We start from the raw sequence: 26,506 nt of genomic DNA on the forward strand, positions 1-26,506 counted from the left end.
CCCTCTCCCCGTGCCCTGTGTAATGCCGGTTTCCCTCTCCCGTGCCCTGTGTAATGCCGGTTTCCCTCTCCCGTGCGCTGTGTAATGCCGGTTTCCCTCTCCCCGTGCCCTGTGTAATGCCGGTTTCCCTCTCCCCGTGCCCTGTGTAATGCCGGTTTCCCTCTCCCCGTGCCCTGTGTAATGCCGGTTTCCCTCTCCCGTGCTCTGTATGGTGCCGGCCGCTCTCCCCGTGCGCTGAGTAATGCCGGTTTCCCTCTCCCGTGCTCTGTATGGTGCCGGCCGCTCTCCCTGCCCTGTGTAATGCCGGTTTCCCTCTCCAGTGCCCTGTGTAATGCCGGTTTCCCTCTCCCGTGCCCTGTGTAATGCCGGTTTCCCTCTCCCGTGCCCTGTGTAATTCCGGTTTCCCTCTCCCCGTGCCCTGTGTAATGCCGGTTTCCCTCTCCCTGTGCGCTGTGTAATGCCGGTTTCCCTCTCCCCGTGCCCTGTGTAATGCCGGTTTCCCTCTCCCCGTGCCCTGTGTAATGCCGGTTTCCCTCTCCCCGTGCCCTGTGTAATGCCGGTTTCCCTCTCCCCGTGCCCTATGTAATGCCGGTTTCCCTCTCCCCGTGCCCTATGTAATGCCGGTTTCCCTCTCCCCGTGCCCTATGTAATGCCGGTTTCCCTCTCCCGTGCCCTATGTAATGCCGGTTTCCCTCTCCCGTGCCCTGTGTAATGCCGGTTTCCCTCTCCCGTGCCCTGTGTAATGCCGGTTTCCCTCTCCCGTGCCCTATGTAATGCCGGTTTCCCTCTCCCGTGCCCTGTGTAATGCCGGTTTCCCTCTCCTGTGCGCTGTATAGTGCCGGCCGCCCTCTCCCGTGCTCTGTGTAGCGCCGGTTTCCCTCTCCTGTGCGCTGTGTAGTGCCGGCCGCTCTCCCTGCCCTGTGTAACGCCGGTTTCCCTCTCCCGTGCTCTGTGTGGTGCCGGCCGCTCTCCCTGCCCTGTGTAACGCCGGTTTCCCTCTCCCGTGCTCTGTGTGGTGCCGGCCGCTCTCCCTGCCCTGAGTAACGCCGGTTTCCCTCTCCCCATGCGCTGTGTAGTGCCGGCCGCTCTCCCTGCCCTGTGTAACTCCGGTTTCCCTCTCCTGTGCGCTGTGTAGTGCCGGCCGCTCTCCCTGCCCTGTGTAATGCCGGTTTCCCTCTCCCCGTGCGCTGTGTAGTGCCGGCCGCTCTCCCTGCCCTGTGTAACTCCGGTTTTCCTCTCCTGTGCGCTGTGTAATGCCGGTTTCCCTCTCCTGTGCGCTGTATAGTGCCGGCCGCTCTCCCTGCCCTGTGTAACTCCGGTTTTCCTCTCCTGTGCGCTGTGTAGTGCCGGCCGCTCTCCCTGCCCTGTGTAATGCCGGTTTCCCTCTCCCGTGCGCTGTGTAGTGCCGGCCGCTCTCCCTGCCCTGTGTAATGCCGGTTTCCCTCTCCCGTGCGCTGTGTAGTGCCGGCCGCTCTCCCTGCCCTGTGTAATGCCGGTTTCCCTCTCCCGTGCGCTGTGTAGTGCCGGCCGCTCTCCCTGCCCTGTGTAACGCCGGTTTCCCTCTCCCGTGCTCTGTGTGGTGCCGGCCGCTCTCCCTGCCCTGTGTAACGCCGGTTTCCCTCTCCCGTGCTCTGTGTGGTGCCGGCCGCTCTCCCTGCCCTGAGTAACTCCGGTTTCCCTCTCCTGTGCGCTGTGTAGTGCCGGCCGCTCTCCCTGCCCTGTGTAATGCCGGTTTCCCTCTCCTGTGCGCTGTGTAGTGCCGGCCGCTCTCCCTGCCCTGTGTAATGCCGGTTTCCCTCTCCTGTGCGCTGTGTAGTGCCGGCCGCACTCCCTGCCCTGTGTAATGCCGGTTTCCCTCTCCCCGTGCGCTGTGTAGTGCCGGCCGCTCTCCCTGCCCTGTGTAACTCCGGTTTTCCTCTCCTGTGCGCTGTGTAGTGCCGGCCGCTCTCCCTGCCCTGTGTAACTCCGGTTTTCCTCTCCTGTGCGCTGTGTAGTGCCGGCCGCTCTCCCTGCCCTGTGTAATGCCGGTTTCCCTCTCCCGTGCGCTGTGTAGTGCCGGCCGCTCTCCCTGCCCTGTGTAATGCCGGTTTCCCTCTCCTGTGCGCTGTGTAGTGCCGGCCGCTCTCCCTGCCCTGTGTAATGCCGGTTTCCCTCTCCCGTGCGCTGTGTAGTGCCGGCCGCTCTCCCTGCCCTGTGTAATGCCGGTTTCCCTCTCCTGTGCGCTGTGTAGTGCCGGCCGCTCTCCCTGCCCTGTGTAATGCCGGTTTCCCTCTCCCGTGCGCTGTGTAGTGCCGGCCGCTCTCCCTGCCCTGTGTAACTCCGGTTTTCCTCTCCTGTGCGCTGTGTAGTGCCGGCCGCTCTCCCTGCCCTGTGTAACGCCGGTTTCCCTCTCCTGTGCGCTGTGTAGTGCCGGCCGCTCTCCCTGCCCTGTGTAACGCCGGTTTCCCTCTCCTGTGCGGTGTGTAGTGCCGGCCGCTCTCCCTGCCCTGTGTAACTCCGGTTTCCCTCTCCTGTGCGCTGTGTAGTGCCGGCCGCTCTCCCTGCCCTGTGTAATGCCGGTTTCCCTCTCCTGTGCGCTGTGTAGTGCCGGCCGCTCTCCCTGCCCTGTGTAATGCCGGTCGCTCTCCCTGCCCTGTGTAACGCCGGTTTCCCTCTCCTGTGCGCTGTGTAGTGCCGGCCGCTCTCCCTGCCCTGTGTAATGCCGGTTTCCCTCTCCCCGTGCGCTGTGTAGTGCCGGCCGCTCTTCCTGCCCTGTGTAGTGCCGGCCGCTCTCCCTGCCCTGTGTAATGCCGGTTTCCCTCTCCCCGTGCGCTGTGTAGTGCCGGCCGCTCTCCCTGCCCTGTGTAATGCCGGTTTCCCTCTCCCTGTGCGCTGTGTAGTGCCGGCCGCTCTCCCTGCCCTGTGTAATGCCGGTTTCCCTCCCTATGCCCTGTGTAATGCCGGTTTCCCTCTCCCGTACTCTGTATAGTGCCGGCCGCTCTCCCCGTGCGCTGAGTAATGCCGGTTTCCCTCTCCCCGTGCCCTGTGTAATGCCGGTTTCCCTCTCCTGTGCGCTGTGTAGTGCCGGCCGCTCTCCCTGCCCTGTGTAGTGCCGGTTTCCCTCTCCTGTGCGCTGTGTAGTGCCGGCCGCTCTCCCTGCCCTGTGTAGTGCCGGTTTCCCTCTCCTGTGCGCTGTGTAGTGCCGGCCGCTCTCCCTGCCCTGTGTAGTGCCGGTTTCCCTCTCCTGTGCGCTGTGTAGTGCCGGCCGCTCTCCCTGCCCTGTGTAATGCCGGTCGCTCTCCCTGCCCTGTGTAATGCCGGTTTCCCTCTCCCTGTGCGCTATGTAGTGCCGGCCGCTCTCCCTGCCCTGTGTAACGCCGGTTTCCCTCTCCCCGTGCGCTGTGTAGTGCCGGCCGCTCTCCCTGCCCTGTGTAACGCCGGTTTCCCTCTCCCCGTGCGCTGTGTAGTGCCGGCCGCTCTCCCTGCCCTGTGTAATGCCGGTTTCCCTCTCCTGTGCGCTGTGTAGTGCCGGCCGCTCTCCCTGCCCTGTGTAATGCCGGTTTCCCTCTCCTGTGCGCTGTGTAGTGCCGGCCGCCCTCTCCCTGCCCTGTGTAATGCCGGTTTCCCTCCCTGTGCCCTGTGTAATGCCGGTTTCCCTCTCCTGTGCGCTGTGTAGTGCCGGCCGCTCTCCCTGCCCTGTGTAATGCCGGTTTCCCTCTCCCGTGCTCTGTATAGCGCCGGCCGCTCTCCCTGCCCTGTGTAATGCCGGTTTCCCTCTCCCGTACTCTGTATAGTGCCGGCCGCTCTCCCTGCCCTGTGTAATGCCGGTTTCCCTCTCCCGTGCCCTGTGTAATGCCGGTTTCCCTCTCCCGTGCGCTGTGTAATGCCGGTTTCCCTCTCCTGTGCCCTGTGTAATGCCGGTTTCCCTCTCCTGTGCCCTGTGTAATGCCGGTTTCCCTCTCCCCGTGCTCTGTGTAGTGCCGGCCGCTCTCCCTGCCCTGTGTAATGCCGGTTTCCCTCTCCTGTGCGCTGTGTAGTGCCGGCCGCTCTCCCTGCCCTGTGTAATGCCGGTTTCCCTCTCCTGTGCTCTGTGTAGTGCCGGCCGCTCTCCCTGCCCTGTGTAACGCCGGTTTCCCTCTCCTGTGCGCTGTATAGCGCCGGCCGCTCTCCCTGCCCTGTGTAATGCCGGTTTCCCTCTCCTGTGCGCTGTATAGCGCCGGCCGCTCTCCCTGCCCTGTGTAATGCCGGTTTCCCTCTCCTGTGCGCTGTATAGCGCCGGCCGCTCTCCCTGCCCTGTGTAATGCCGGTTTCCCTCCCCGCCCTGTGTAATGCCGGTTTCCCTCTCCCGTGCTCTGTATGGTGCCGGCCGCTCTCCCTGCCCTGTGTAGCGCTGGTTTGCCTCTCCCCGTGCTCTGTGTAGTGCCGGCCGCTCTCCCTGCCCTGTGTAATGCCGGTTTCCCTCTCCCGTGCCCTGTGTAGTGCCGGCCGCTCTCCCTGCCCTGTGTAATGCCGGTTTCCCTCTCCTGTGCGCTGTGTAGTGCCGGCCGCTCTCCCTGCCCTGTGTAATGCCGGTTTCCCTCTCCTGTGCTCTGTGTAGTGCCGGCCGCTCTCCCTGCCCTGTGTAATGCCGGTTTCCCTCTCCCCGTGCGCTGTGTAGTGCCGGCCGCTCTCCCTGCCCTGTGTAACGCCGGTTTCCCTCTCCTGTGCGCTGTATAGCGCCGGCCGCTCTCCCTGCCCTGTGTAATGCCGGTTTCCCTCTCCCGTGCGCTGTGTAGTGCCGGCCGCTCTCCCTGCCCTGTGTAATGCCGGTTTCCCTCTCCTGTGCGCTGTGTAGTGCCGGCCGCTCTCCCTGCCCTGTGTAATGCCGGTTTCCCTCTCCTGTGCTCTGTGTAGTGCCGGCCGCTCTCCCTGCCCTGTGTAATGCCGGTTTCCCTCTCCCGTGCCCTGTGTAATGCCGGTTTCCCTCTCCCGTGCGCTGTGTAATGCCGGTTTCCCTCTCCTGTGCCCTGTGTAATGCCGGTTTCCCTCTCCTGTGCCCTGTGTAATGCCGGTTTCCCTCTCCCCGTGCTCTGTGTAGTGCCGGCCGCTCTCCCTGCCCTGTGTAATGCCGGTTTCCCTCTCCTGTGCTCTGTGTAGTGCCGGCCGCTCTCCCTGCCCTGTGTAATGCCGGTTTCCCTCTCCCGTGCCCTGTGTAATGCCGGTTTCCCTCTCCCGTGCGCTGTGTAATGCCGGTTTCCCTCTCCTGTGCCCTGTGTAATGCCGGTTTCCCTCTCCTGTGCCCTGTGTAATGCCGGTTTCCCTCTCCCCGTGCTCTGTGTAGTGCCGGCCGCTCTCCCTGCCCTGTGTAATGCCGGTTTCCCTCTCCCGTGCGCTGTGTAGTGCCGGCCGCTCTCCCTGCCCTGTGTAATGCCGGTTTCCCTCTCCTGTGCGCTGTGTAGTGCCGGCCGCTCTCCCTGCCCTGTGTAATGCCGGTTTCCCTCTCCTGTGCGCTGTGTAGTGCCGGCCGCTCTCCCTGCCCTGTGTAGTGCCGGCCGCCCTCTCCTGTGCGCTGTGTAGTGCCGGCCGCTCTCCCTGCCCTGTGTAATGCCGGTTTTCCTCTCCTGTGCCCTGTGTAATGCCGGTTTCCCTCTCCCGTGCCCTGTGTAATGCCGGTTTCCCTCTCCCGTGCCCTGTGTAATGCCGGTTTCCCTCTCCCGTGCTCTGTGTAATGCCGGTTTCCCTCTCCCGTGCCCTGTGTAATGCCGGTTTCCCTCTCCCGTGCTCTGTGTAATGCCGGTTTCCCTCTCCCGTGCTCTGTATGGTGCCGGCCGCTCTCCCTGCCCTGTGTAATTCCGGTTTCCCTCTCCCCGTGCCCTGTGTAATGCCGGTTTCCCTCTCCCCGTGCCCTGTGTAATGCCGGTTTCCCTCTCCCCGTGCCCTGTGTAATGCCGGTTTCCCTCTCCCCATGCCCTGTGTAATGCCGGTTTCCCTCTCCCCGTGCCCTGTGTAATGCCGGTTTCCCTCTCCCGTGCCCTGTGTAATGCCGGTTTCCCTCTCCCGTGCCCTGTGTAATGCCGGTTTCCCTCTCCCGTGCCCTGTGTAATGCCGGTTTCCCTCCCCGTGCTGTGTAGTATTGGCCGCCCTCTCCCGTGCTCTGTATGGTGCCGGCCGCTCTCCCTGCCCTGTGTAATTCTGGTTTCCCTCTCCCCGTGCCCTGTGTAATGCCGGTTTCCCTCTCCCGTGCCCTGTGTAATGCCGGTTTCCCTCTCCCGTGCCCTGTGTAATGCCGGTTTCCCTCCCCGTGCTGTGTAGTATTGGCCGCCCTCTCCCGTGCTCTGTATGGTGCCGGCCGCTCTCCCTGCCCTGTGTAATTCCGGTTTCCCTCTCCCCGTGCCCTGTGTAATGCCGGTTTCCCTCTCCCGTGCCCTGTGTGGTGCCGGCCGCCCTCTCCCGTGCCCTGTGTAGTGCCGGCCGCCCTCTCCCGTGCCCTGTGTAGTGCCGGCCGCCCTCTCCCGTGCCCTGTGTAGTGCCGGCCGCCGTCTCCGTGTCCTGTGTAGCGCCGGTTTCCCTCTCCCTGCCCTGTGTAATTCCGGTTTCCCTCTCCCCGTGCCCTGTGTAATGCCGGTTTCCCTCTCCCGTGCCCTGTGTGGTGCCGGCCGCCCTCTCCCGTGCCCTGTGTAGTGCCGGCCGCCCTCTCCCGTGCCCTGTGTAGTGCCGGCCGCTCTCTCCCGTGCCCTGTGTAGTGCCGGCCGCCGTCTCCGTGTCCTGTGTAGCGCCGGTTTCCCTCTCCGTGCCCTGTGTAGCGCCGGCCACCCTCTCCGTGTCCTGTGTAGCGCCGGTTTCCCTCTCCGTGCCCTGTGTAATGCCGGTTTCCCTCTCCCCGTGCCCTGTGTAATGCCGGTTTCCCTCTCCCGTGCCCTGTGTAATGCCGGTTTCCCTCTCCCGTGCGCTGTGTAATGCCGGTTTCCCTCTCCCCGTGCCCTGTGTAATGCCGGTTTCCCTCTCCCCGTGCCCTGTGTAATGCCGGTTTCCCTCTCCCCGTGCCCTGTGTAATGCCGGTTTCCCTCTCCCGTGCTCTGTATGGTGCCGGCCGCTCTCCCCGTGCGCTGAGTAATGCCGGTTTCCCTCTCCCGTGCTCTGTATGGTGCCGGCCGCTCTCCCTGCCCTGTGTAATGCCGGTTTCCCTCTCCAGTGCCCTGTGTAATGCCGGTTTCCCTCTCCCGTGCCCTGTGTAATGCCGGTTTCCCTCTCCCGTGCCCTGTGTAATTCCGGTTTCCCTCTCCCCGTGCCCTGTGTAATGCCGGTTTCCCTCTCCCTGTGCGCTGTGTAATGCCGGTTTCCCTCTCCCCGTGCCCTGTGTAATGCCGGTTTCCCTCTCCCCGTGCCCTGTGTAATGCCGGTTTCCCTCTCCCCGTGCCCTGTGTAATGCCGGTTTCCCTCTCCCCGTGCCCTATGTAATGCCGGTTTCCCTCTCCCCGTGCCCTATGTAATGCCGGTTTCCCTCTCCCCGTGCCCTATGTAATGCCGGTTTCCCTCTCCCGTGCCCTATGTAATGCCGGTTTCCCTCTCCCGTGCCCTGTGTAATGCCGGTTTCCCTCTCCCGTGCCCTGTGTAATGCCGGTTTCCCTCTCCCGTGCCCTATGTAATGCCGGTTTCCCTCTCCCGTGCCCTGTGTAATGCCGGTTTCCCTCTCCTGTGCGCTGTATAGTGCCGGCCGCCCTCTCCCGTGCTCTGTGTAGCGCCGGTTTCCCTCTCCTGTGCGCTGTGTAGTGCCGGCCGCTCTCCCTGCCCTGTGTAACGCCGGTTTCCCTCTCCCGTGCTCTGTGTGGTGCCGGCCGCTCTCCCTGCCCTGTGTAACGCCGGTTTCCCTCTCCCGTGCTCTGTGTGGTGCCGGCCGCTCTCCCTGCCCTGAGTAACGCCGGTTTCCCTCTCCCCATGCGCTGTGTAGTGCCGGCCGCTCTCCCTGCCCTGTGTAACTCCGGTTTCCCTCTCCTGTGCGCTGTGTAGTGCCGGCCGCTCTCCCTGCCCTGTGTAATGCCGGTTTCCCTCTCCCCGTGCGCTGTGTAGTGCCGGCCGCTCTCCCTGCCCTGTGTAACTCCGGTTTTCCTCTCCTGTGCGCTGTGTAATGCCGGTTTCCCTCTCCTGTGCGCTGTATAGTGCCGGCCGCTCTCCCTGCCCTGTGTAACTCCGGTTTTCCTCTCCTGTGCGCTGTGTAGTGCCGGCCGCTCTCCCTGCCCTGTGTAATGCCGGTTTCCCTCTCCCGTGCGCTGTGTAGTGCCGGCCGCTCTCCCTGCCCTGTGTAATGCCGGTTTCCCTCTCCCGTGCGCTGTGTAGTGCCGGCCGCTCTCCCTGCCCTGTGTAATGCCGGTTTCCCTCTCCCGTGCGCTGTGTAGTGCCGGCCGCTCTCCCTGCCCTGTGTAACGCCGGTTTCCCTCTCCCGTGCTCTGTGTGGTGCCGGCCGCTCTCCCTGCCCTGTGTAACGCCGGTTTCCCTCTCCCGTGCTCTGTGTGGTGCCGGCCGCTCTCCCTGCCCTGAGTAACTCCGGTTTCCCTCTCCTGTGCGCTGTGTAGTGCCGGCCGCTCTCCCTGCCCTGTGTAATGCCGGTTTCCCTCTCCTGTGCGCTGTGTAGTGCCGGCCGCTCTCCCTGCCCTGTGTAATGCCGGTTTCCCTCTCCTGTGCGCTGTGTAGTGCCGGCCGCACTCCCTGCCCTGTGTAATGCCGGTTTCCCTCTCCCCGTGCGCTGTGTAGTGCCGGCCGCTCTCCCTGCCCTGTGTAACTCCGGTTTTCCTCTCCTGTGCGCTGTGTAGTGCCGGCCGCTCTCCCTGCCCTGTGTAACTCCGGTTTTCCTCTCCTGTGCGCTGTGTAGTGCCGGCCGCTCTCCCTGCCCTGTGTAATGCCGGTTTCCCTCTCCCGTGCGCTGTGTAGTGCCGGCCGCTCTCCCTGCCCTGTGTAATGCCGGTTTCCCTCTCCTGTGCGCTGTGTAGTGCCGGCCGCTCTCCCTGCCCTGTGTAATGCCGGTTTCCCTCTCCCGTGCGCTGTGTAGTGCCGGCCGCTCTCCCTGCCCTGTGTAATGCCGGTTTCCCTGTCCTGTGCGCTGTGTAGTGCCGGCCGCTCTCCCTGCCCTGTGTAATGCCGGTTTCCCTCTCCCGTGCGCTGTGTAGTGCCGGCCGCTCTCCCTGCCCTGTGTAACTCCGGTTTTCCTCTCCTGTGCGCTGTGTAGTGCCGGCCGCTCTCCCTGCCCTGTGTAACGCCGGTTTCCCTCTCCTGTGCGCTGTGTAGTGCCGGCCGCTCTCCCTGCCCTGTGTAACGCCGGTTTCCCTCTCCTGTGCGGTGTGTAGTGCCGGCCGCTCTCCCTGCCCTGTGTAACTCCGGTTTCCCTCTCCTGTGCGCTGTGTAGTGCCGGCCGCTCTCCCTGCCCTGTGTAATGCCGGTTTCCCTCTCCTGTGCGCTGTGTAGTGCCGGCCGCTCTCCCTGCCCTGTGTAATGCCGGTCGCTCTCCCTGCCCTGTGTAACGCCGGTTTCCCTCTCCTGTGCGCTGTGTAGTGCCGGCCGCTCTCCCTGCCCTGTGTAATGCCGGTTTCCCTCTCCCCGTGCGCTGTGTAGTGCCGGCCGCTCTTCCTGCCCTGTGTAGTGCCGGCCGCTCTCCCTGCCCTGTGTAATGCCGGTTTCCCTCTCCCCGTGCGCTGTGTAGTGCCGGCCGCTCTCCCTGCCCTGTGTAATGCCGGTTTCCCTCTCCCTGTGCGCTGTGTAGTGCCGGCCGCTCTCCCTGCCCTGTGTAATGCCGGTTTCCCTCCCTATGCCCTGTGTAATGCCGGTTTCCCTCTCCCGTACTCTGTATAGTGCCGGCCGCTCTCCCCGTGCGCTGAGTAATGCCGGTTTCCCTCTCCCCGTGCCCTGTGTAATGCCGGTTTCCCTCTCCTGTGCGCTGTGTAGTGCCGGCCGCTCTCCCTGCCCTGTGTAGTGCCGGTTTCCCTCTCCTGTGCGCTGTGTAGTGCCGGCCGCTCTCCCTGCCCTGTGTAGTGCCGGTTTCCCTCTCCTGTGCGCTGTGTAGTGCCGGCCGCTCTCCCTGCCCTGTGTAGTGCCGGTTTCCCTCTCCTGTGCGCTGTGTAGTGCCGGCCGCTCTCCCTGCCCTGTGTAATGCCGGTCGCTCTCCCTGCCCTGTGTAATGCCGGTTTCCCTCTCCCTGTGCGCTATGTAGTGCCGGCCGCTCTCCCTGCCCTGTGTAACGCCGGTTTCCCTCTCCCCGTGCGCTGTGTAGTGCCGGCCGCTCTCCCTGCCCTGTGTAACGCCGGTTTCCCTCTCCCCGTGCGCTGTGTAGTGCCGGCCGCTCTCCCTGCCCTGTGTAATGCCGGTTTCCCTCTCCTGTGCGCTGTGTAGTGCCGGCCGCTCTCCCTGCCCTGTGTAATGCCGGTTTCCCTCTCCTGTGCGCTGTGTAGTGCCGGCCGCCCTCTCCCTGCCCTGTGTAATGCCGGTTTCCCTCCCTGTGCCCTGTGTAATGCCGGTTTCCCTCTCCTGTGCGCTGTGTAGTGCCGGCCGCTCTCCCTGCCCTGTGTAATGCCGGTTTCCCTCTCCCGTGCTCTGTATAGCGCCGGCCGCTCTCCCTGCCCTGTGTAATGCCGGTTTCCCTCTCCCGTACTCTGTATAGTGCCGGCCGCTCTCCCTGCCCTGTGTAATGCCGGTTTCCCTCTCCCGTGCCCTGTGTAATGCCGGTTTCCCTCTCCCGTGCGCTGTGTAATGCCGGTTTCCCTCTCCTGTGCCCTGTGTAATGCCGGTTTCCCTCTCCTGTGCCCTGTGTAATGCCGGTTTCCCTCTCCCCGTGCTCTGTGTAGTGCCGGCCGCTCTCCCTGCCCTGTGTAATGCCGGTTTCCCTCTCCTGTGCGCTGTGTAGTGCCGGCCGCTCTCCCTGCCCTGTGTAATGCCGGTTTCCCTCTCCTGTGCTCTGTGTAGTGCCGGCCGCTCTCCCTGCCCTGTGTAACGCCGGTTTCCCTCTCCTGTGCGCTGTATAGCGCCGGCCGCTCTCCCTGCCCTGTGTAATGCCGGTTTCCCTCTCCTGTGCGCTGTATAGCGCCGGCCGCTCTCCCTGCCCTGTGTAATGCCGGTTTCCCTCTCCTGTGCGCTGTATAGCGCCGGCCGCTCTCCCTGCCCTGTGTAATGCCGGTTTCCCTCCCCGCCCTGTGTAATGCCGGTTTCCCTCTCCCGTGCTCTGTATGGTGCCGGCCGCTCTCCCTGCCCTGTGTAGCGCTGGTTTGCCTCTCCCCGTGCTCTGTGTAGTGCCGGCCGCTCTCCCTGCCCTGTGTAATGCCGGTTTCCCTCTCCCGTGCCCTGTGTAGTGCCGGCCGCTCTCCCTGCCCTGTGTAATGCCGGTTTCCCTCTCCTGTGCGCTGTGTAGTGCCGGCCGCTCTCCCTGCCCTGTGTAATGCCGGTTTCCCTCTCCTGTGCTCTGTGTAGTGCCGGCCGCTCTCCCTGCCCTGTGTAATGCCGGTTTCCCTCTCCCCGTGCGCTGTGTAGTGCCGGCCGCTCTCCCTGCCCTGTGTAACGCCGGTTTCCCTCTCCTGTGCGCTGTATAGCGCCGGCCGCTCTCCCTGCCCTGTGTAATGCCGGTTTCCCTCTCCCGTGCGCTGTGTAGTGCCGGCCGCTCTCCCTGCCCTGTGTAATGCCGGTTTCCCTCTCCTGTGCGCTGTGTAGTGCCGGCCGCTCTCCCTGCCCTGTGTAATGCCGGTTTCCCTCTCCTGTGCTCTGTGTAGTGCCGGCCGCTCTCCCTGCCCTGTGTAATGCCGGTTTCCCTCTCCCGTGCCCTGTGTAATGCCGGTTTCCCTCTCCCGTGCGCTGTGTAATGCCGGTTTCCCTCTCCTGTGCCCTGTGTAATGCCGGTTTCCCTCTCCTGTGCCCTGTGTAATGCCGGTTTCCCTCTCCCCGTGCTCTGTGTAGTGCCGGCCGCTCTCCCTGCCCTGTGTAATGCCGGTTTCCCTCTCCTGTGCTCTGTGTAGTGCCGGCCGCTCTCCCTGCCCTGTGTAATGCCGGTTTCCCTCTCCCGTGCCCTGTGTAATGCCGGTTTCCCTCTCCCGTGCGCTGTGTAATGCCGGTTTCCCTCTCCTGTGCCCTGTGTAATGCCGGTTTCCCTCTCCTGTGCCCTGTGTAATGCCGGTTTCCCTCTCCCCGTGCTCTGTGTAGTGCCGGCCGCTCTCCCTGCCCTGTGTAATGCCGGTTTCCCTCTCCCGTGCGCTGTGTAGTGCCGGCCGCTCTCCCTGCCCTGTGTAATGCCGGTTTCCCTCTCCTGTGCGCTGTGTAGTGCCGGCCGCTCTCCCTGCCCTGTGTAATGCCGGTTTCCCTCTCCTGTGCGCTGTGTAGTGCCGGCCGCTCTCCCTGCCCTGTGTAGTGCCGGCCGCCCTCTCCTGTGCGCTGTGTAGTGCCGGCCGCTCTCCCTGCCCTGTGTAATGCCGGTTTCCCTCTCCCGTGCCCTGTGTAATGCCGGTTTCCCTCTCCCGTGCGCTGTGTAATGCCGGTTTCCCTCTCCTGTGCCCTGTGTAATGCCGGTTTCCCTCTCCTGTGCCCTGTGTAATGCCGGTTTCCCTCTCCCCGTGCTCTGTGTAGTGCCGGCCGCTCTCCCTGCCCTGTGTAATGCCGGTTTCCCTCTCCCGTGCGCTGTGTAGTGCCGGCCGCTCTCCCTGCCCTGTGTAATGCCGGTTTCCCTCTCCTGTGCGCTGTGTAGTGCCGGCCGCTCTCCCTGCCCTGTGTAATGCCGGTTTCCCTCTCCTGTGCGCTGTGTAGTGCCGGCCGCTCTCCCTGCCCTGTGTAGTGCCGGCCGCCCTCTCCTGTGCGCTGTGTAGTGCCGGCCGCTCTCCCTGCCCTGTGTAATTCCGGTTTCCCTCTCCTGTGCGCTGTGTAGTGCCGGCCGCTCTCCCTGCCCTGTGTAATGCCGGTTTCCCTCTCCCCGTGCGCTGTGTAGTGCCGGCCGCTCTCCCTGCCCTGTGTAATGCCGGTTTCCCTCTCCTGTGCGCTGTGTAGTGCCGGCCGCCCTCTCCCTGTGCCCTGTGTAATGCCGGTTTCCCTCTCCCGTGCCCTGTGTAGTGCCGGCCGCTCTCTCCCGTGCCCTGTGTAGTGCCGGCCGCCGTCTCCGTGTCCTGTGTAGCGCCGGTTTCCCTCTCCGTGCCCTGTGTAGCGCCGGCCACCCTCTCCGTGTCCTGTGTAGCGCCGGTTTCCCTCTCCGTGCCCTGTGTAATGCCGGTTTCCCTCTCCCCGTGCCCTGTGTAATGCCGGTTTCCCTCTCCCGTGCCCTGTGTAATGCCGGTTTCCCTCTCCCGTGCGCTGTGTAATGCCGGTTTCCCTCTCCCCGTGCCCTGTGTAATGCCGGTTTCCCTCTCCCCGTGCCCTGTGTAATGCCGGTTTCCCTCTCCCCGTGCCCTGTGTAATGCCGGTTTCCCTCTCCCGTGCTCTGTATGGTGCCGGCCGCTCTCCCCGTGCGCTGAGTAATGCCGGTTTCCCTCTCCCGTGCTCTGTATGGTGCCGGCCGCTCTCCCTGCCCTGTGTAATGCCGGTTTCCCTCTCCAGTGCCCTGTGTAATGCCGGTTTCCCTCTCCCGTGCCCTGTGTAATGCCGGTTTCCCTCTCCCGTGCCCTGTGTAATTCCGGTTTCCCTCTCCCCGTGCCCTGTGTAATGCCGGTTTCCCTCTCCCTGTGCGCTGTGTAATGCCGGTTTCCCTCTCCCCGTGCCCTGTGTAATGCCGGTTTCCCTCTCCCCGTGCCCTGTGTAATGCCGGTTTCCCTCTCCCCGTGCCCTGTGTAATGCCGGTTTCCCTCTCCCCGTGCCCTATGTAATGCCGGTTTCCCTCTCCCCGTGCCCTATGTAATGCCGGTTTCCCTCTCCCCGTGCCCTATGTAATGCCGGTTTCCCTCTCCCGTGCCCTATGTAATGCCGGTTTCCCTCTCCCGTGCCCTGTGTAATGCCGGTTTCCCTCTCCCGTGCCCTGTGTAATGCCGGTTTCCCTCTCCCGTGCCCTATGTAATGCCGGTTTCCCTCTCCCGTGCCCTGTGTAATGCCGGTTTCCCTCTCCTGTGCGCTGTATAGTGCCGGCCGCCCTCTCCCGTGCTCTGTGTAGCGCCGGTTTCCCTCTCCTGTGCGCTGTGTAGTGCCGGCCGCTCTCCCTGCCCTGTGTAACGCCGGTTTCCCTCTCCCGTGCTCTGTGTGGTGCCGGCCGCTCTCCCTGCCCTGTGTAACGCCGGTTTCCCTCTCCCGTGCTCTGTGTGGTGCCGGCCGCTCTCCCTGCCCTGAGTAACGCCGGTTTCCCTCTCCCCATGCGCTGTGTAGTGCCGGCCGCTCTCCCTGCCCTGTGTAACTCCGGTTTCCCTCTCCTGTGCGCTGTGTAGTGCCGGCCGCTCTCCCTGCCCTGTGTAATGCCGGTTTCCCTCTCCCCGTGCGCTGTGTAGTGCCGGCCGCTCTCCCTGCCCTGTGTAACTCCGGTTTTCCTCTCCTGTGCGCTGTGTAATGCCGGTTTCCCTCTCCTGTGCGCTGTATAGTGCCGGCCGCTCTCCCTGCCCTGTGTAACTCCGGTTTTCCTCTCCTGTGCGCTGTGTAGTGCCGGCCGCTCTCCCTGCCCTGTGTAATGCCGGTTTCCCTCTCCCGTGCGCTGTGTAGTGCCGGCCGCTCTCCCTGCCCTGTGTAATGCCGGTTTCCCTCTCCCGTGCGCTGTGTAGTGCCGGCCGCTCTCCCTGCCCTGTGTAATGCCGGTTTCCCTCTCCCGTGCGCTGTGTAGTGCCGGCCGCTCTCCCTGCCCTGTGTAACGCCGGTTTCCCTCTCCCGTGCTCTGTGTGGTGCCGGCCGCTCTCCCTGCCCTGTGTAACGCCGGTTTCCCTCTCCCGTGCTCTGTGTGGTGCCGGCCGCTCTCCCTGCCCTGAGTAACTCCGGTTTCCCTCTCCTGTGCGCTGTGTAGTGCCGGCCGCTCTCCCTGCCCTGTGTAATGCCGGTTTCCCTCTCCTGTGCGCTGTGTAGTGCCGGCCGCTCTCCCTGCCCTGTGTAATGCCGGTTTCCCTCTCCTGTGCGCTGTGTAGTGCCGGCCGCACTCCCTGCCCTGTGTAATGCCGGTTTCCCTCTCCCCGTGCGCTGTGTAGTGCCGGCCGCTCTCCCTGCCCTGTGTAACTCCGGTTTTCCTCTCCTGTGCGCTGTGTAGTGCCGGCCGCTCTCCCTGCCCTGTGTAACTCCGGTTTTCCTCTCCTGTGCGCTGTGTAGTGCCGGCCGCTCTCCCTGCCCTGTGTAATGCCGGTTTCCCTCTCCCGTGCGCTGTGTAGTGCCGGCCGCTCTCCCTGCCCTGTGTAATGCCGGTTTCCCTCTCCTGTGCGCTGTGTAGTGCCGGCCGCTCTCCCTGCCCTGTGTAATGCCGGTTTCCCTCTCCCGTGCGCTGTGTAGTGCCGGCCGCTCTCCCTGCCCTGTGTAATGCCGGTTTCCCGCTCCTGTGCGCTGTGTAGTGCCGGCCGCTCTCCCTGCCCTGTGTAATGCCGGTTTCCCTCTCCCGTGCGCTGTGTAGTGCCGGCCGCTCTCCCTGCCCTGTGTAACTCCGGTTTTCCTCTCCTGTGCGCTGTGTAGTGCCGGCCGCTCTCCCTGCCCTGTGTAACGCCGGTTTCCCTCTCCTGTGCGCTGTGTAGTGCCGGCCGCTCTCCCTGCCCTGTGTAACGCCGGTTTCCCTCTCCTGTGCGGTGTGTAGTGCCGGCCGCTCTCCCTGCCCTGTGTAACTCCGGTTTCCCTCTCCTGTGCGCTGTGTAGTGCCGGCCGCTCTCCCTGCCCTGTGTAATGCCGGTTTCCCTCTCCTGTGCGCTGTGTAGTGCCGGCCGCTCTCCCTGCCCTGTGTAATGCCGGTCGCTCTCCCTGCCCTGTGTAACGCCGGTTTCCCTCTCCTGTGCGCTGTGTAGTGCCGGCCGCTCTCCCTGCCCTGTGTAATGCCGGTTTCCCTCTCCCCGTGCGCTGTGTAGTGCCGGCCGCTCTTCCTGCCCTGTGTAGTGCCGGCCGCTCTCCCTGCCCTGTGTAATGCCGGTTTCCCTCTCCCCGTGCGCTGTGTAGTGCCGGCCGCTCTCCCTGCCCTGTGTAATGCCGGTTTCCCTCTCCCTGTGCGCTGTGTAGTGCCGGCCGCTCTCCCTGCCCTGTGTAATGCCGGTTTCCCTCCCTATGCCCTGTGTAATGCCGGTTTCCCTCTCCCGTACTCTGTATAGTGCCGGCCGCTCTCCCCGTGCGCTGAGTAATGCCGGTTTCCCTCTCCCCGTGCCCTGTGTAATGCCGGTTTCCCTCTCCTGTGCGCTGTGTAGTGCCGGCCGCTCTCCCTGCCCTGTGTAGTGCCGGTTTCCCTCTCCTGTGCGCTGTGTAGTGCCGGCCGCTCTCCCTGCCCTGTGTAGTGCCGGTTTCCCTCTCCTGTGCGCTGTGTAGTGCCGGCCGCTCTCCCTGCCCTGTGTAGTGCCGGTTTCCCTCTCCTGTGCGCTGTGTAGTGCCGGCCGCTCTCCCTGCCCTGTGTAATGCCGGTCGCTCTCCCTGCCCTGTGTAATGCCGGTTTCCCTCTCCCTGTGCGCTATGTAGTGCCGGCCGCTCTCCCTGCCCTGTGTAACGCCGGTTTCCCTCTCCCCGTGCGCTGTGTAGTGCCGGCCGCTCTCCCTGCCCTGTGTAACGCCGGTTTCCCTCTCCCCGTGCTCTGTGTAGTGCCGGCCGCTCTCCCTGCCCTGTGTAATGCCGGTTTCCCTCTCCCGTGCGCTGTGTAGTGCCGGCCGCTCTCCCTGCCCTGTGTAATGCCGGTTTCCCTCTCCTGTGCGCTGTATAGCGCCGGCCGCTCTCCCTGCCATGTGTAATGCCGGTTTCCCTCTCCTGTGCGCTGTGTAGTGCCGGCCGCTCTCCCTGCCCTGTGTAGTGCCGGCCGCCCTCTCCTGTGCGCTGTGTAGTGCCGGCCGCTCTCCCTGCCCTGTGTAGTGCCGGCCGCCCTCTCCTGTGCCCTGTGTAGTGCCGGCCGCTCTCCCTGCCCTGTGTAATTCCGGTTTCCCTCTCCTGTGCGCTGTGTAGTGCCGGCCGCTCTCCCTGCCCTGTGTAATGCCGGTTTCCCTCTCCTGTGCTCTGTGTAGTGCCGGCCGCTCTCCCTGCCCTGTGTAGTGCCGGTTTCCCTCTCCTGTGCTCTGTGTAGTGCCGGCCGCTCTCCCTGCCCTGTGTAATGCCGGTTTCCCTCTCCTGTGCGCTGTGTAGTGCCGGCCGCTCTCCCTGCCCTGTGTAACGCCGGTTTCCCTCTCCTGTGCGCTGTGTAGGAGGCCGGCCCCTGGATGGGTGCAGCGGAAGCCCCTCCCGGCGCGGATGTGACGCACGCCCAATGGGAGAGCAGGCTGCGTGGATAGATGAGGTCACGGCTGTCGTGCGGGGAATGGAATGTGTGAGACCAGTGCAGCGCGTTCTGCCGTAGAGCGTTCCGCGGCGGAGCCCTGCACCCAGCGTCCTGCCGGCCCCCCGCACAGCAGCCCCCGGCCGCACGGCAGCAGCAGCCCCCCGCCGCACAGCTGCCCCCCGCCAGCGCTGCACACCCCCGGGCTCGGCGGAGGATGCACAGACATGCAGGGATTCGTCCGGTTGCCGGGCTCCGGTGCACACCTGTGACACTCTTCTGAGGCGGGCACGGTCCCGGGCTCTCCGCCTTAACCCCTGGCGCGCTGGATGCTGAGCCCCGGTGAAGTTGATGAAGTGCCCGGCGCAGCCATTGTCCATGCAGCCCCGTCCCCGGAGTTGATCGGGATCCTGCGGTCGCCGCTGCCGGGGAAGGTTCAGAACAAAGCTCCCTGAGCAGATCCCATCGCACACAACATAGAGAAGATCTCATCGATCGACCAGGATGAAAGATCGAAGGGGAGAAAGTTAAATCAATCGCCCACATGCGCTGGATCAGCCCGAGGCTTGGGGAAAGGAATCAGCAGAAGGAGGGAGAAGAGAGTTTGACATCTTTCCATTTAGGAAGATGGCGGAGTGGAGCTGAGAGTGTGGACTGGGAAAGTTTGGGGGCTTTTGTGTTTATCTCCGACCACCAGCCTGAGCCAGATCGGACACATGCAGGCCAAAAAACGCTACTTCACCCTGGTCTCTGCCGGCTCTTGTCTCGTCCTGCTCTTCTATCTTGGGGGGTTGCAGTTTAGGACATCCAGGACTAGGGAGGACCATGGGGATCAGGTGGTGGCGAGGGGTGCGGAGCATCCATGGCCGCGCTTCCCTGACCCCCTGCTCCCTTTTATCCAGTGGGATCAGGCGGAGAGCGAGGACTTTAATAGTCAAAGTTCCCCTCGACAGAAGAGGGACGCCAACTCCAGTGTCTACAAGGGCAAGAAGTGCCGGATGGAGTCCTGTTTTGACTTCTCCTTGTGCAAGAGGAATGGCTTCAAGGTCTACACTTACCCTCAACAGAAAGGAGACAAGATCTCCGAAAGTTACCAAAACATCCTCTCGGCCATCGAGGGTTCCAGATACTACACCTCGGACCCCAGCCAGGCTTGCTTGTTCGTCCTGAGCCTGGACACCCTAGACCGGGACCAGTTGTCCCCCCAATATGTGCACAGCCTTAAATCTAAAGTCCAGAACTTACACCTGTGGAACAACGGTAGAAATCATTTAATTTTTAATTTATACTCCGGGACCTGGCCGGACTACACCGAGGACGTTGGCTTCGATATCGGCCAGGCCATGTTGGCCAAGGCCAGCATCAGCGCGGACAACTTCAGGCCCAACTTTGACGTTTCCATCCCACTATTTTCTAAGGATCATCCCAGGACAGGGGGGGAGAAGGGATTTCTGAGATTTAACACTATCCCTCCTATTCGGAAGTACATGTTGGTGTTCAAAGGGAAGAGATACCTGACGGGGATAGGGTCAGACACCAGGAATGCCTTATATCATGTTCATAATGGGGAGGATGTGGTCCTCCTGACCACTTGTAAACATGGAAAAGACTGGCAGAAGCACAAGGACTCCCGTTGTGATAAAGACAACGCAGAATATGAGAAGTAAGTGGTTTGGGTAGGAAACCATACAACCCATCCCCCATCCTCTTTATTTTTTTTTTTTTCTTCTTTCCAGTCCGGTATGGTATTCCATGTCTTCTGGCTTAACCAAAGCCTCGCATCGATCTCCACATGTGTATTGATTTTGTGATTTGACACCCCGGGGTGCTTGGCTTCGTTTTCTTGAAGTGTATATTGATATGGGCTCTCAAGGAGCTGCTCATCTCTTGGAGGAATGCTTGTTTTCCAGGACCTTTGCACCCGGGCTTATGGAGCGGTGGTCATGTGCAATCTCGACCATTAACCATGGTGGTTTAGTTCGGATAATGCCCCCCACCACCCCATGAGAGCCTCGTGGCCTTTTATGTGTTACCTGTGCGTTATTGCCGACCATTATCCATGGTGGTTTGGTCTGGATGATGCCCCCCCAACCCCATGAGATCTTCGTGTCCTTTTATGTGTTACTTGTTGGTTATTGCCGACCATTAACCTTGGTGGTTGGGTCCGGAGATGCCCTCACACCATGAGAAACTTGTAGCCTTTTATGTGTTCTTTGTAGGTTATTGCTGACCATTAATGGTTGGGTCTGGATGATGCCGTCCAATGTCATGAGATCCTTGTGTCCTTTTATGTGTTTCTTGTTGGTTATTTCCGACCATTAACCTTGGTGGTTGGATCCGGATGATGCCCTCTCACCCCATGAGATCCTTGTAGCCTTTTATGTGTTACTTGTAGGTTATTGCCAACCATTAACCGTGGTGGTTGGGTCCAGATGTTCTCCACCCCACCCCATGAGTTCCTTGTGGCCTTTAATGTGTTACTTTTAGGTTATTGCTGACCATTAACCATGGTGGTTGAATCCAGATGATGCCCCCCCCTCCCACCATGAGATCCCTGTGGCCTTTTATTTATATGGAGTGGTGGTGGTGTGAGATCTTGACCATTAACCGCAGTGGTTGTGTCCGGATGATGCCCCCCCTTACCCCATGAGATCCTTGTGACCTTTTATGTGTTACTTGCCATCGCTCCTTGGCTGTTGCAAAACTACAACACCTATCATGCAAGGAGTTATAGTTCTACAACTTCAGGAGATCCACTGATTTTTAAACGCTGCTCATAAGTCCTCGTTCAGACGTCCGTTTTTATTTTCCCGGATAGCACATGAACTCATTATAGTCTATGGAACCATGTGCAGAATGAGCGTCCTCCTTAAACGGAGACTTCTCTTTTAGTTTTGTGGGTCTGTGAAAAAGTCGGACAACACACCGATGGCACCCTAGTAGTCTCCGCTTTTCGGAGAAGCTTGAGAACAAATCAGAGAAATAAGTGATCCAAAGCAAAATCCGAGAAAAAGAACTAACGTCTGAACAAGTCCTTGCTTGGATTCCCCCCTCCCAGACAAGTAATGGTTAATTGTTGGGAATGGGAGCCGGTTCCTTCATGAATGGTGGCAGTATCTGTAGTACCAGGTGTGAACCGTTTGCTCCTGCTTACTTTGATGTCAATTGTTTCTGTCACTTGCTAATTATCTCCCGGAGTTGAAGTAGACCTGTTCTGAGGACTGAGCATTGATACAATGTTGCATGTTTACGTTATGTTGTTACATTCGGGAATTGTTTTGGTAAACCTCCTACAATCCGGTCCCTGCTGGGACTAAACCTGAATGTGTCTTATCTCTGGGCTTTCACATCATCAGGAAAGGTCACCATGACATGTGGATAGCGGCGTATTTTATTGACGTATGATCCGTTACATGTATTGTGTTTATTGCTCTTTCCATTCTCAGCTTTGCATGTGGTCCCCTTGATGCAAATGTGAATTCCAAAAACTCTCCTCCTTTTTTTTTTTTTTTCTCTATGGATCTATATTACAGTCTACGAGGATATCGACTCCGTCGTTGGGCAATTTATGGCGCGTTGGGCTATCATCGTAAAAACGAGGCAAACCTCAAGGACCGTAATCTGCTTTAATTGATCAAACACATTAGTTGCTCTGATAATGCAGGCATTAAGGATAAATAAAATCTTCCTTCTGGAAGCCGGTGAGGATAATTGTAGAATTTCCTGTAAGAGGGTGGGGGGCGATGATGGAGGCGATGTCTCCTAATTCCTCCAGCGCACACCCACGTGTAGTATGGCTGGGAACGCAAGAAAAGTGGCTACTATAATAGGCGGAAGAGTCTTTGATGTCCCGTAGGTGGATAGATCTAGTTACAAGGTAAATTGACCTTTGGATTTATTTTCCTGCTGTTTGTTTTGTTGTACTATGACCACATTGGAAGAACTTGAAAGGAAACTTGATTTTTGCTGTATTCTTAATGGCTGACATTGGGGGTTCATGTGGGGCCATCAGACAGCTGGTTCTATATAAAGGGGTTCTCCAGCATTGGTCACTTGTGCATCTGGGGGTGAGCAACACTGATGATTGACAGATATCATACTGTTAGCTGATTGTATATAAAGGGGTTCACTTCCGCATCTGGAGGTGAGCGACACTGATGATTGACAGATATCATATGGTCAGCTGATTGTATATAAAGGGGTTCACTTCCGCATCTGGGGGTGAGCGACACTGATGATTGACAGATATTGTATGGTCAGCTGATTGTATATAAAGGGGTTCACTTCCGCATCTGGGGGTGAGCGACACTGATGATTGACAGATATTGTATGGTCAGCTGATTGTATATAAAGGGGTTCACTTCCGCATCTGGGGGTGAGCAACACTGATGATTGACAGATATCGTATGGTCAGCTGATTGTATATAAAGGGGTTCACTTCCGCATCTGGGGTTAGCGACACTGATGATTGACAGATATCATATGGTCAGCTGATTGTATATAAAGGGGTTCACTTCCGCATCTGGGGTTAGCGACACTGATGATTGACAGATATCATATGGTCAGCTGATTGTATATAAAGGGGTTCTCCAGCATCTGTCACATCCGTGTCTGGAGGTGAGTGACACTGATGGTTGACAGATATCATACGATCATCTAATTGTATATAAAGGGGCTCTCCAACATCAGTGATTTCCGCATCTGGAGGTGAGCGACACTGACAGATATTGTACGGTCAGCTGATTGTATATAAAGGGGTTCACCTCTGCATCTGGAGGTGAGTGACAAATTGACAGATATCATATGATTATCTGATTGTATATAAATGGGTTCCCCAACATCAGTCACTTCTGCATCTGGAGGTGAGTGACACTGGTGATTGACAGACATCGTGCATCTGGAGGTGGTGCAGGCATCTGTTCCTACATCGTAATTGGTGCTGCTCATCTTCCGATGTGAAAATGTGTGACACTAGAACCCCCCCCCCCCTTTTATTTTTTTATTTTTTTTATTTCTGCACCCTTTTATTTTTGCTTGCATTGTCGGTCTTCACTGTCATTCTGGAATTCTATTCGTAAGTCAAATCTATGAGAGCTGCAGTTTATGATCCGTGCAAAAGTGAATCAAAGTCTTTATGTAGACTAGTGATGTTACAGTATTTTTTTATTTTTCCAATTGTGCACGGTGCCGGGTGATGACTCATGAGATTGGTGCCCCCCGGCTTTAGGTGTTGATACGGTAGACTAGGTCATAATTAAAACTCTATTTTCCATACCATATTGTGCGGCGTCCCGAGGGTTCCCTCACTATGGATCTATCTGACAGAGGATCAGGGAATTGGTGCTGTACGGCACAGATGTGGCATCAGCCCTGTATGCCCAACGGGGGAGCGAGAGGGATGGTAAAGATCAGTTCCTGTAACACAAACCGGGTATCTGCACGGAGGTGCACCGTCGTCTGCTCTGATGAGGTACAAGCCTGGGCGGATACTGCGGAGAGGACGGGATGGTCGCTCCTTAGTCTGGGTAGGGTTTTCATGACCGTTTCTATACATGTCTTATTAAATCCTTGCATTTGAAAGCATTCACTTCAGTCTTTGTACAGCGCCACAGAATACGGTGGTGACATATGACAGGCATTTAAACAGTTAAGATATAAATTTTAATGCACAAGCAAATCCAATAGCAATAATTTACCGTATTGATTGATGCTATTGCGCTCCGGTAGTTTACGGCTGACTGAGATCATGTGGCGTCCATGTGATTGCATCAATCAGCGCCGCATGACCTGACAGCGAGGACGGGAACCTCCTGCTGCCATCACGTGATGTGGATTTTACATGGATCTCCTCTCGCACAGTTGGTGACGGGCAACGTCGGAGCGTCTCCATTACTGATGCTACAGTTGGTTTGGTTTTGACCCCTTGGGGAGGGTTTGTGCCGGACGCATGCCAAGGTTGTGTGCCAGTTTCTACGTCTGCTGTCTTATTGTGTAGCGAAAGACTAAAGGAGTTGTTGTCCAAACCTCTCTATTTGGTTGCCCCCAATACCTGATCACTGGGATTAAGCTGCTGTCCGTCACCCCTGGTGGCCAAGGAAGAAATCGGGAATGTTGACCTCCTCAATGCCCTACACTTCTTTCTTTCATGATCTAGGGCACCAAGGACATTAGTTGGAAGGTTGGTCCTGCTATAGTCGTTGGGTACAACCAACATTTTTCTGTCGGGCACATGCCCCTTTAGTGGCTATTGGCCAAGCACTGGACCATCTGATGACTGTATCGTCCAGCCCCTTATTTGTACACATGAACATTCGACTTGAGTATGTTGATGTTTGGTATGCCCCGACAACCCCTTTAAAATTGCCAGATCAGGAAACTACAGGGCCCCATACACAATAGATTTCTGTTGGTGGAATGATGGTTTGGCCAATTGTTTGCCTGACCTCTCTTCTACACGTAGGAGTGCTTGCTCTGCTGCTGCCGGCCCCCTCTGGCGTTGGGTTAGCTCTAAAGCAGAAGTACCGGCAGGCTCGAGATTGGACATGTCAGATCCTTATCTCCATCAACACCATCTTGTGGTGGACAGTTTGGGGGGGCCCCCATACATATCAGACTATTGTGTATAAAACTATGGTTTTCGAATGAGTGCAGTGGTCATGAATGGAAGTGCGTGGGTGAATCACGTCAGGTGGTTCTGATCCGGGATGGCTCAATATTAAGAAATATCTAATAATCCAGATGTATCTGATTGTCAGAATATTTTCGCGTAGGATATGAAAACCAATGAAATAATCCAGACCTGCAAAAGAACAACCGGGGAAGATATTCATATGCTACATCGGAAAAGGTGCATTCCAGCAGAAATTCTTGGAGTTAATTGGATACCTGCCTCCTGGGGATTGTCCAGGCTTGATGTAAAACCTCACCTTTCACCGTTACCTGACGGGTGTTCCTGCCGTGGAAAATATTTCCAAGAACTGTTCAGAAAAGTCAGATTTTTTTACAATTGGACTAGGAGTACAGAAGTGGTCTCAATTGGAGAAAGTGCGAATCCCACTCAGCTGTATTATTTATTTATTTATTTTTTTTTATTATTTTGGAAATTTTTATAGTTTAAATATTTTGGTTATTTTTAAATCTAATTCTCTCTCTTTTTTTTTTTTTTTTATTTCTAGCTCACTGACCCGCACAGCTGCAGCGTCACACAATGCCTTTTATTACCACCTGTATCCAAGCTAGAAAGTGAGATGGGTTTTCATTTTTAGGATCGGTTTTGTTGTGGAATGCAGTTGTCGGGAACATGAACCCCGATGGTCAAAATGATCGCTGTTTTCCCAGCAGCTGAACACGTACAGACTTGCGTTCTATATACTTTTTTTTTTTTTTTTACATTTTTATTACTCTTTTCATAGGGCACGGGAGTGTCACAGTGAGGGAGTCAAATTGTTGGTTGGTGTGTGTAATATACATATATATATATATATATATATATATATATATATATATATATATATATATGTATATCTCTCTATCTATATCCTTTTTTTTTTTTTTTGCTTTTTTTTTTTTTTTTAAATTCACTCAGTAGAGCTGATATATTTCTTTCAGTTGCACTTTATTATACTTTTTATTTTTATTTAAGTTGATTTCTCTATTTCAAGCTTCTATCCTAAATATATAGTTGCCAACATTCCTAAACTTATTGTACGTTATATAAGACATATATATCTATCTAGCAGTTTAAAAAAAGTAAATAAACGTACAATAAATGATAAGCATGGGAATGTAGGTAAATTTATATTTAGGATGGGAGCTCAAAATAAAGAAGTAAAAAAAAAAGTATATATACATACATACATACATACATACATACATACATACATACACACACACACACACACACACACACACACACACACACACACACACACACACACACACACACACTATATATGTGTGTGTATATAATATGTGTGTATATACATAATATAAGATTTTTTTTTTCCTATTTTATTTTATGCAGTTGTAGTAATAATGCATCTAAAAGAAATCTATTACTGCAAATGCGTAAAATAAAATGAGAAAAAATATATTAGATTTTTTTCCTCATTTTATTTTATGCAGTTGCAGTAATATATTTATATTAGTTGCATTATTTTATTGTAAGTGTTATACTTTTTTTTTTTTTTTTTGGTTGATTTCTCGAATTCGAGCTCCAATCCTAAATACATTTACCAACATCCCCAAATATAAGGATGAGCAACACCTTTCCCAGACTAATCGACCATTAGTGGCATAGCAATCTTTAATATGTCTGTACAGTCTAAAAGGGGTGTCAAATACTTTGACAAATCCTTCTAAAATAATAAAATACCCCTGTATAATAAAAATGTTCACCTCGCATTCAGGAGGCGTTTCAGCGGTGTCGGTGCAGTTTTCCTGAGTCTTGATCTATACGGTTATGCCACGTGAGTCCTGCAGCCAATCGGAAGATGCTGTGGACCTTTCGTGGAACCTCGGGGGAGGAGTGAGAAATGCAACCTGTTGGCTGACGCTGATTGGCTGCAGGGTGCACATGACATAATAGTGTCAATCGAGACTTGGGAAAAGGGGTGTATAGTATTTAGGAATAGGTTTTCCCTTTAATATTCTTTACTGTCTTACTGACTACTATCCTGACTCTTCTTTCTTGGGGGGTGCTATACTTGCCACATCCATGTTGTGTGTGTATTAATAATAATAATAATAATAATAATAAATAATACACACGACCTGTGGCTGGGATAAAAAAAAAATATTAAAAAAATAAAAAAGTTAAAAAAAATTATTATTATTATTATTATTTTTTTTAACTTTTTTATTTTTTTAATATTTTTTTTTTATCCCAGCCACAGGTCGTGTGTATTATTTATTATTATTATTATTATTATTATTATTAATAAACTTTTTTTTATATATATATTTTTTTTTTTTATCCCAGCCACAGGTCGTTGCGACCTCGGAAAAGTCACTTTATTTCCTCCGTGCTCCAGGCTCCTCCACAGATTGTAAGCTCAATTGGATGGGGGAAATCGTGCCTGAAATGTCTCCGTACTGCACTGCATAAAATTGCATGCGCAGTGTTAAAATAATAATGCAAAAAGTGTTGACAGGGCAGAAATCTATTAGAAATGTGATATGCTATTATATTGTGTCTCCGGCTGCTTCCAGCTC

At 57.2% G+C, this 26,506-nt stretch overlaps 1 protein-coding gene across 1 annotated transcript in view; it reads left to right on the forward strand.

Moving 5' to 3' along the window:
- The first annotated feature begins 17,292 nt into the window (after nt 1-17,292).
- Nucleotides 17,293-26,506, forward strand: part of EXT1 (exostosin glycosyltransferase 1) — a 406,167-nt gene continuing 396,953 nt past the window's right edge. Inside the window, exon 1 of the mRNA XM_075352930.1 lies at nt 17,293-18,956. Within this exon, the coding sequence (XP_075209045.1) occupies nt 18,010-18,956 (947 nt within the window). The 5' untranslated portion in view covers nt 17,293-18,009. The remainder of the gene's footprint in view (nt 18,957-26,506) is intronic.

This window comes from Anomaloglossus baeobatrachus, chromosome 6 (genome assembly GCF_048569485.1).
Source record: "Anomaloglossus baeobatrachus isolate aAnoBae1 chromosome 6, aAnoBae1.hap1, whole genome shotgun sequence".
Taxonomy (NCBI): Eukaryota; Metazoa; Chordata; class Amphibia; order Anura; family Aromobatidae; genus Anomaloglossus; species Anomaloglossus baeobatrachus.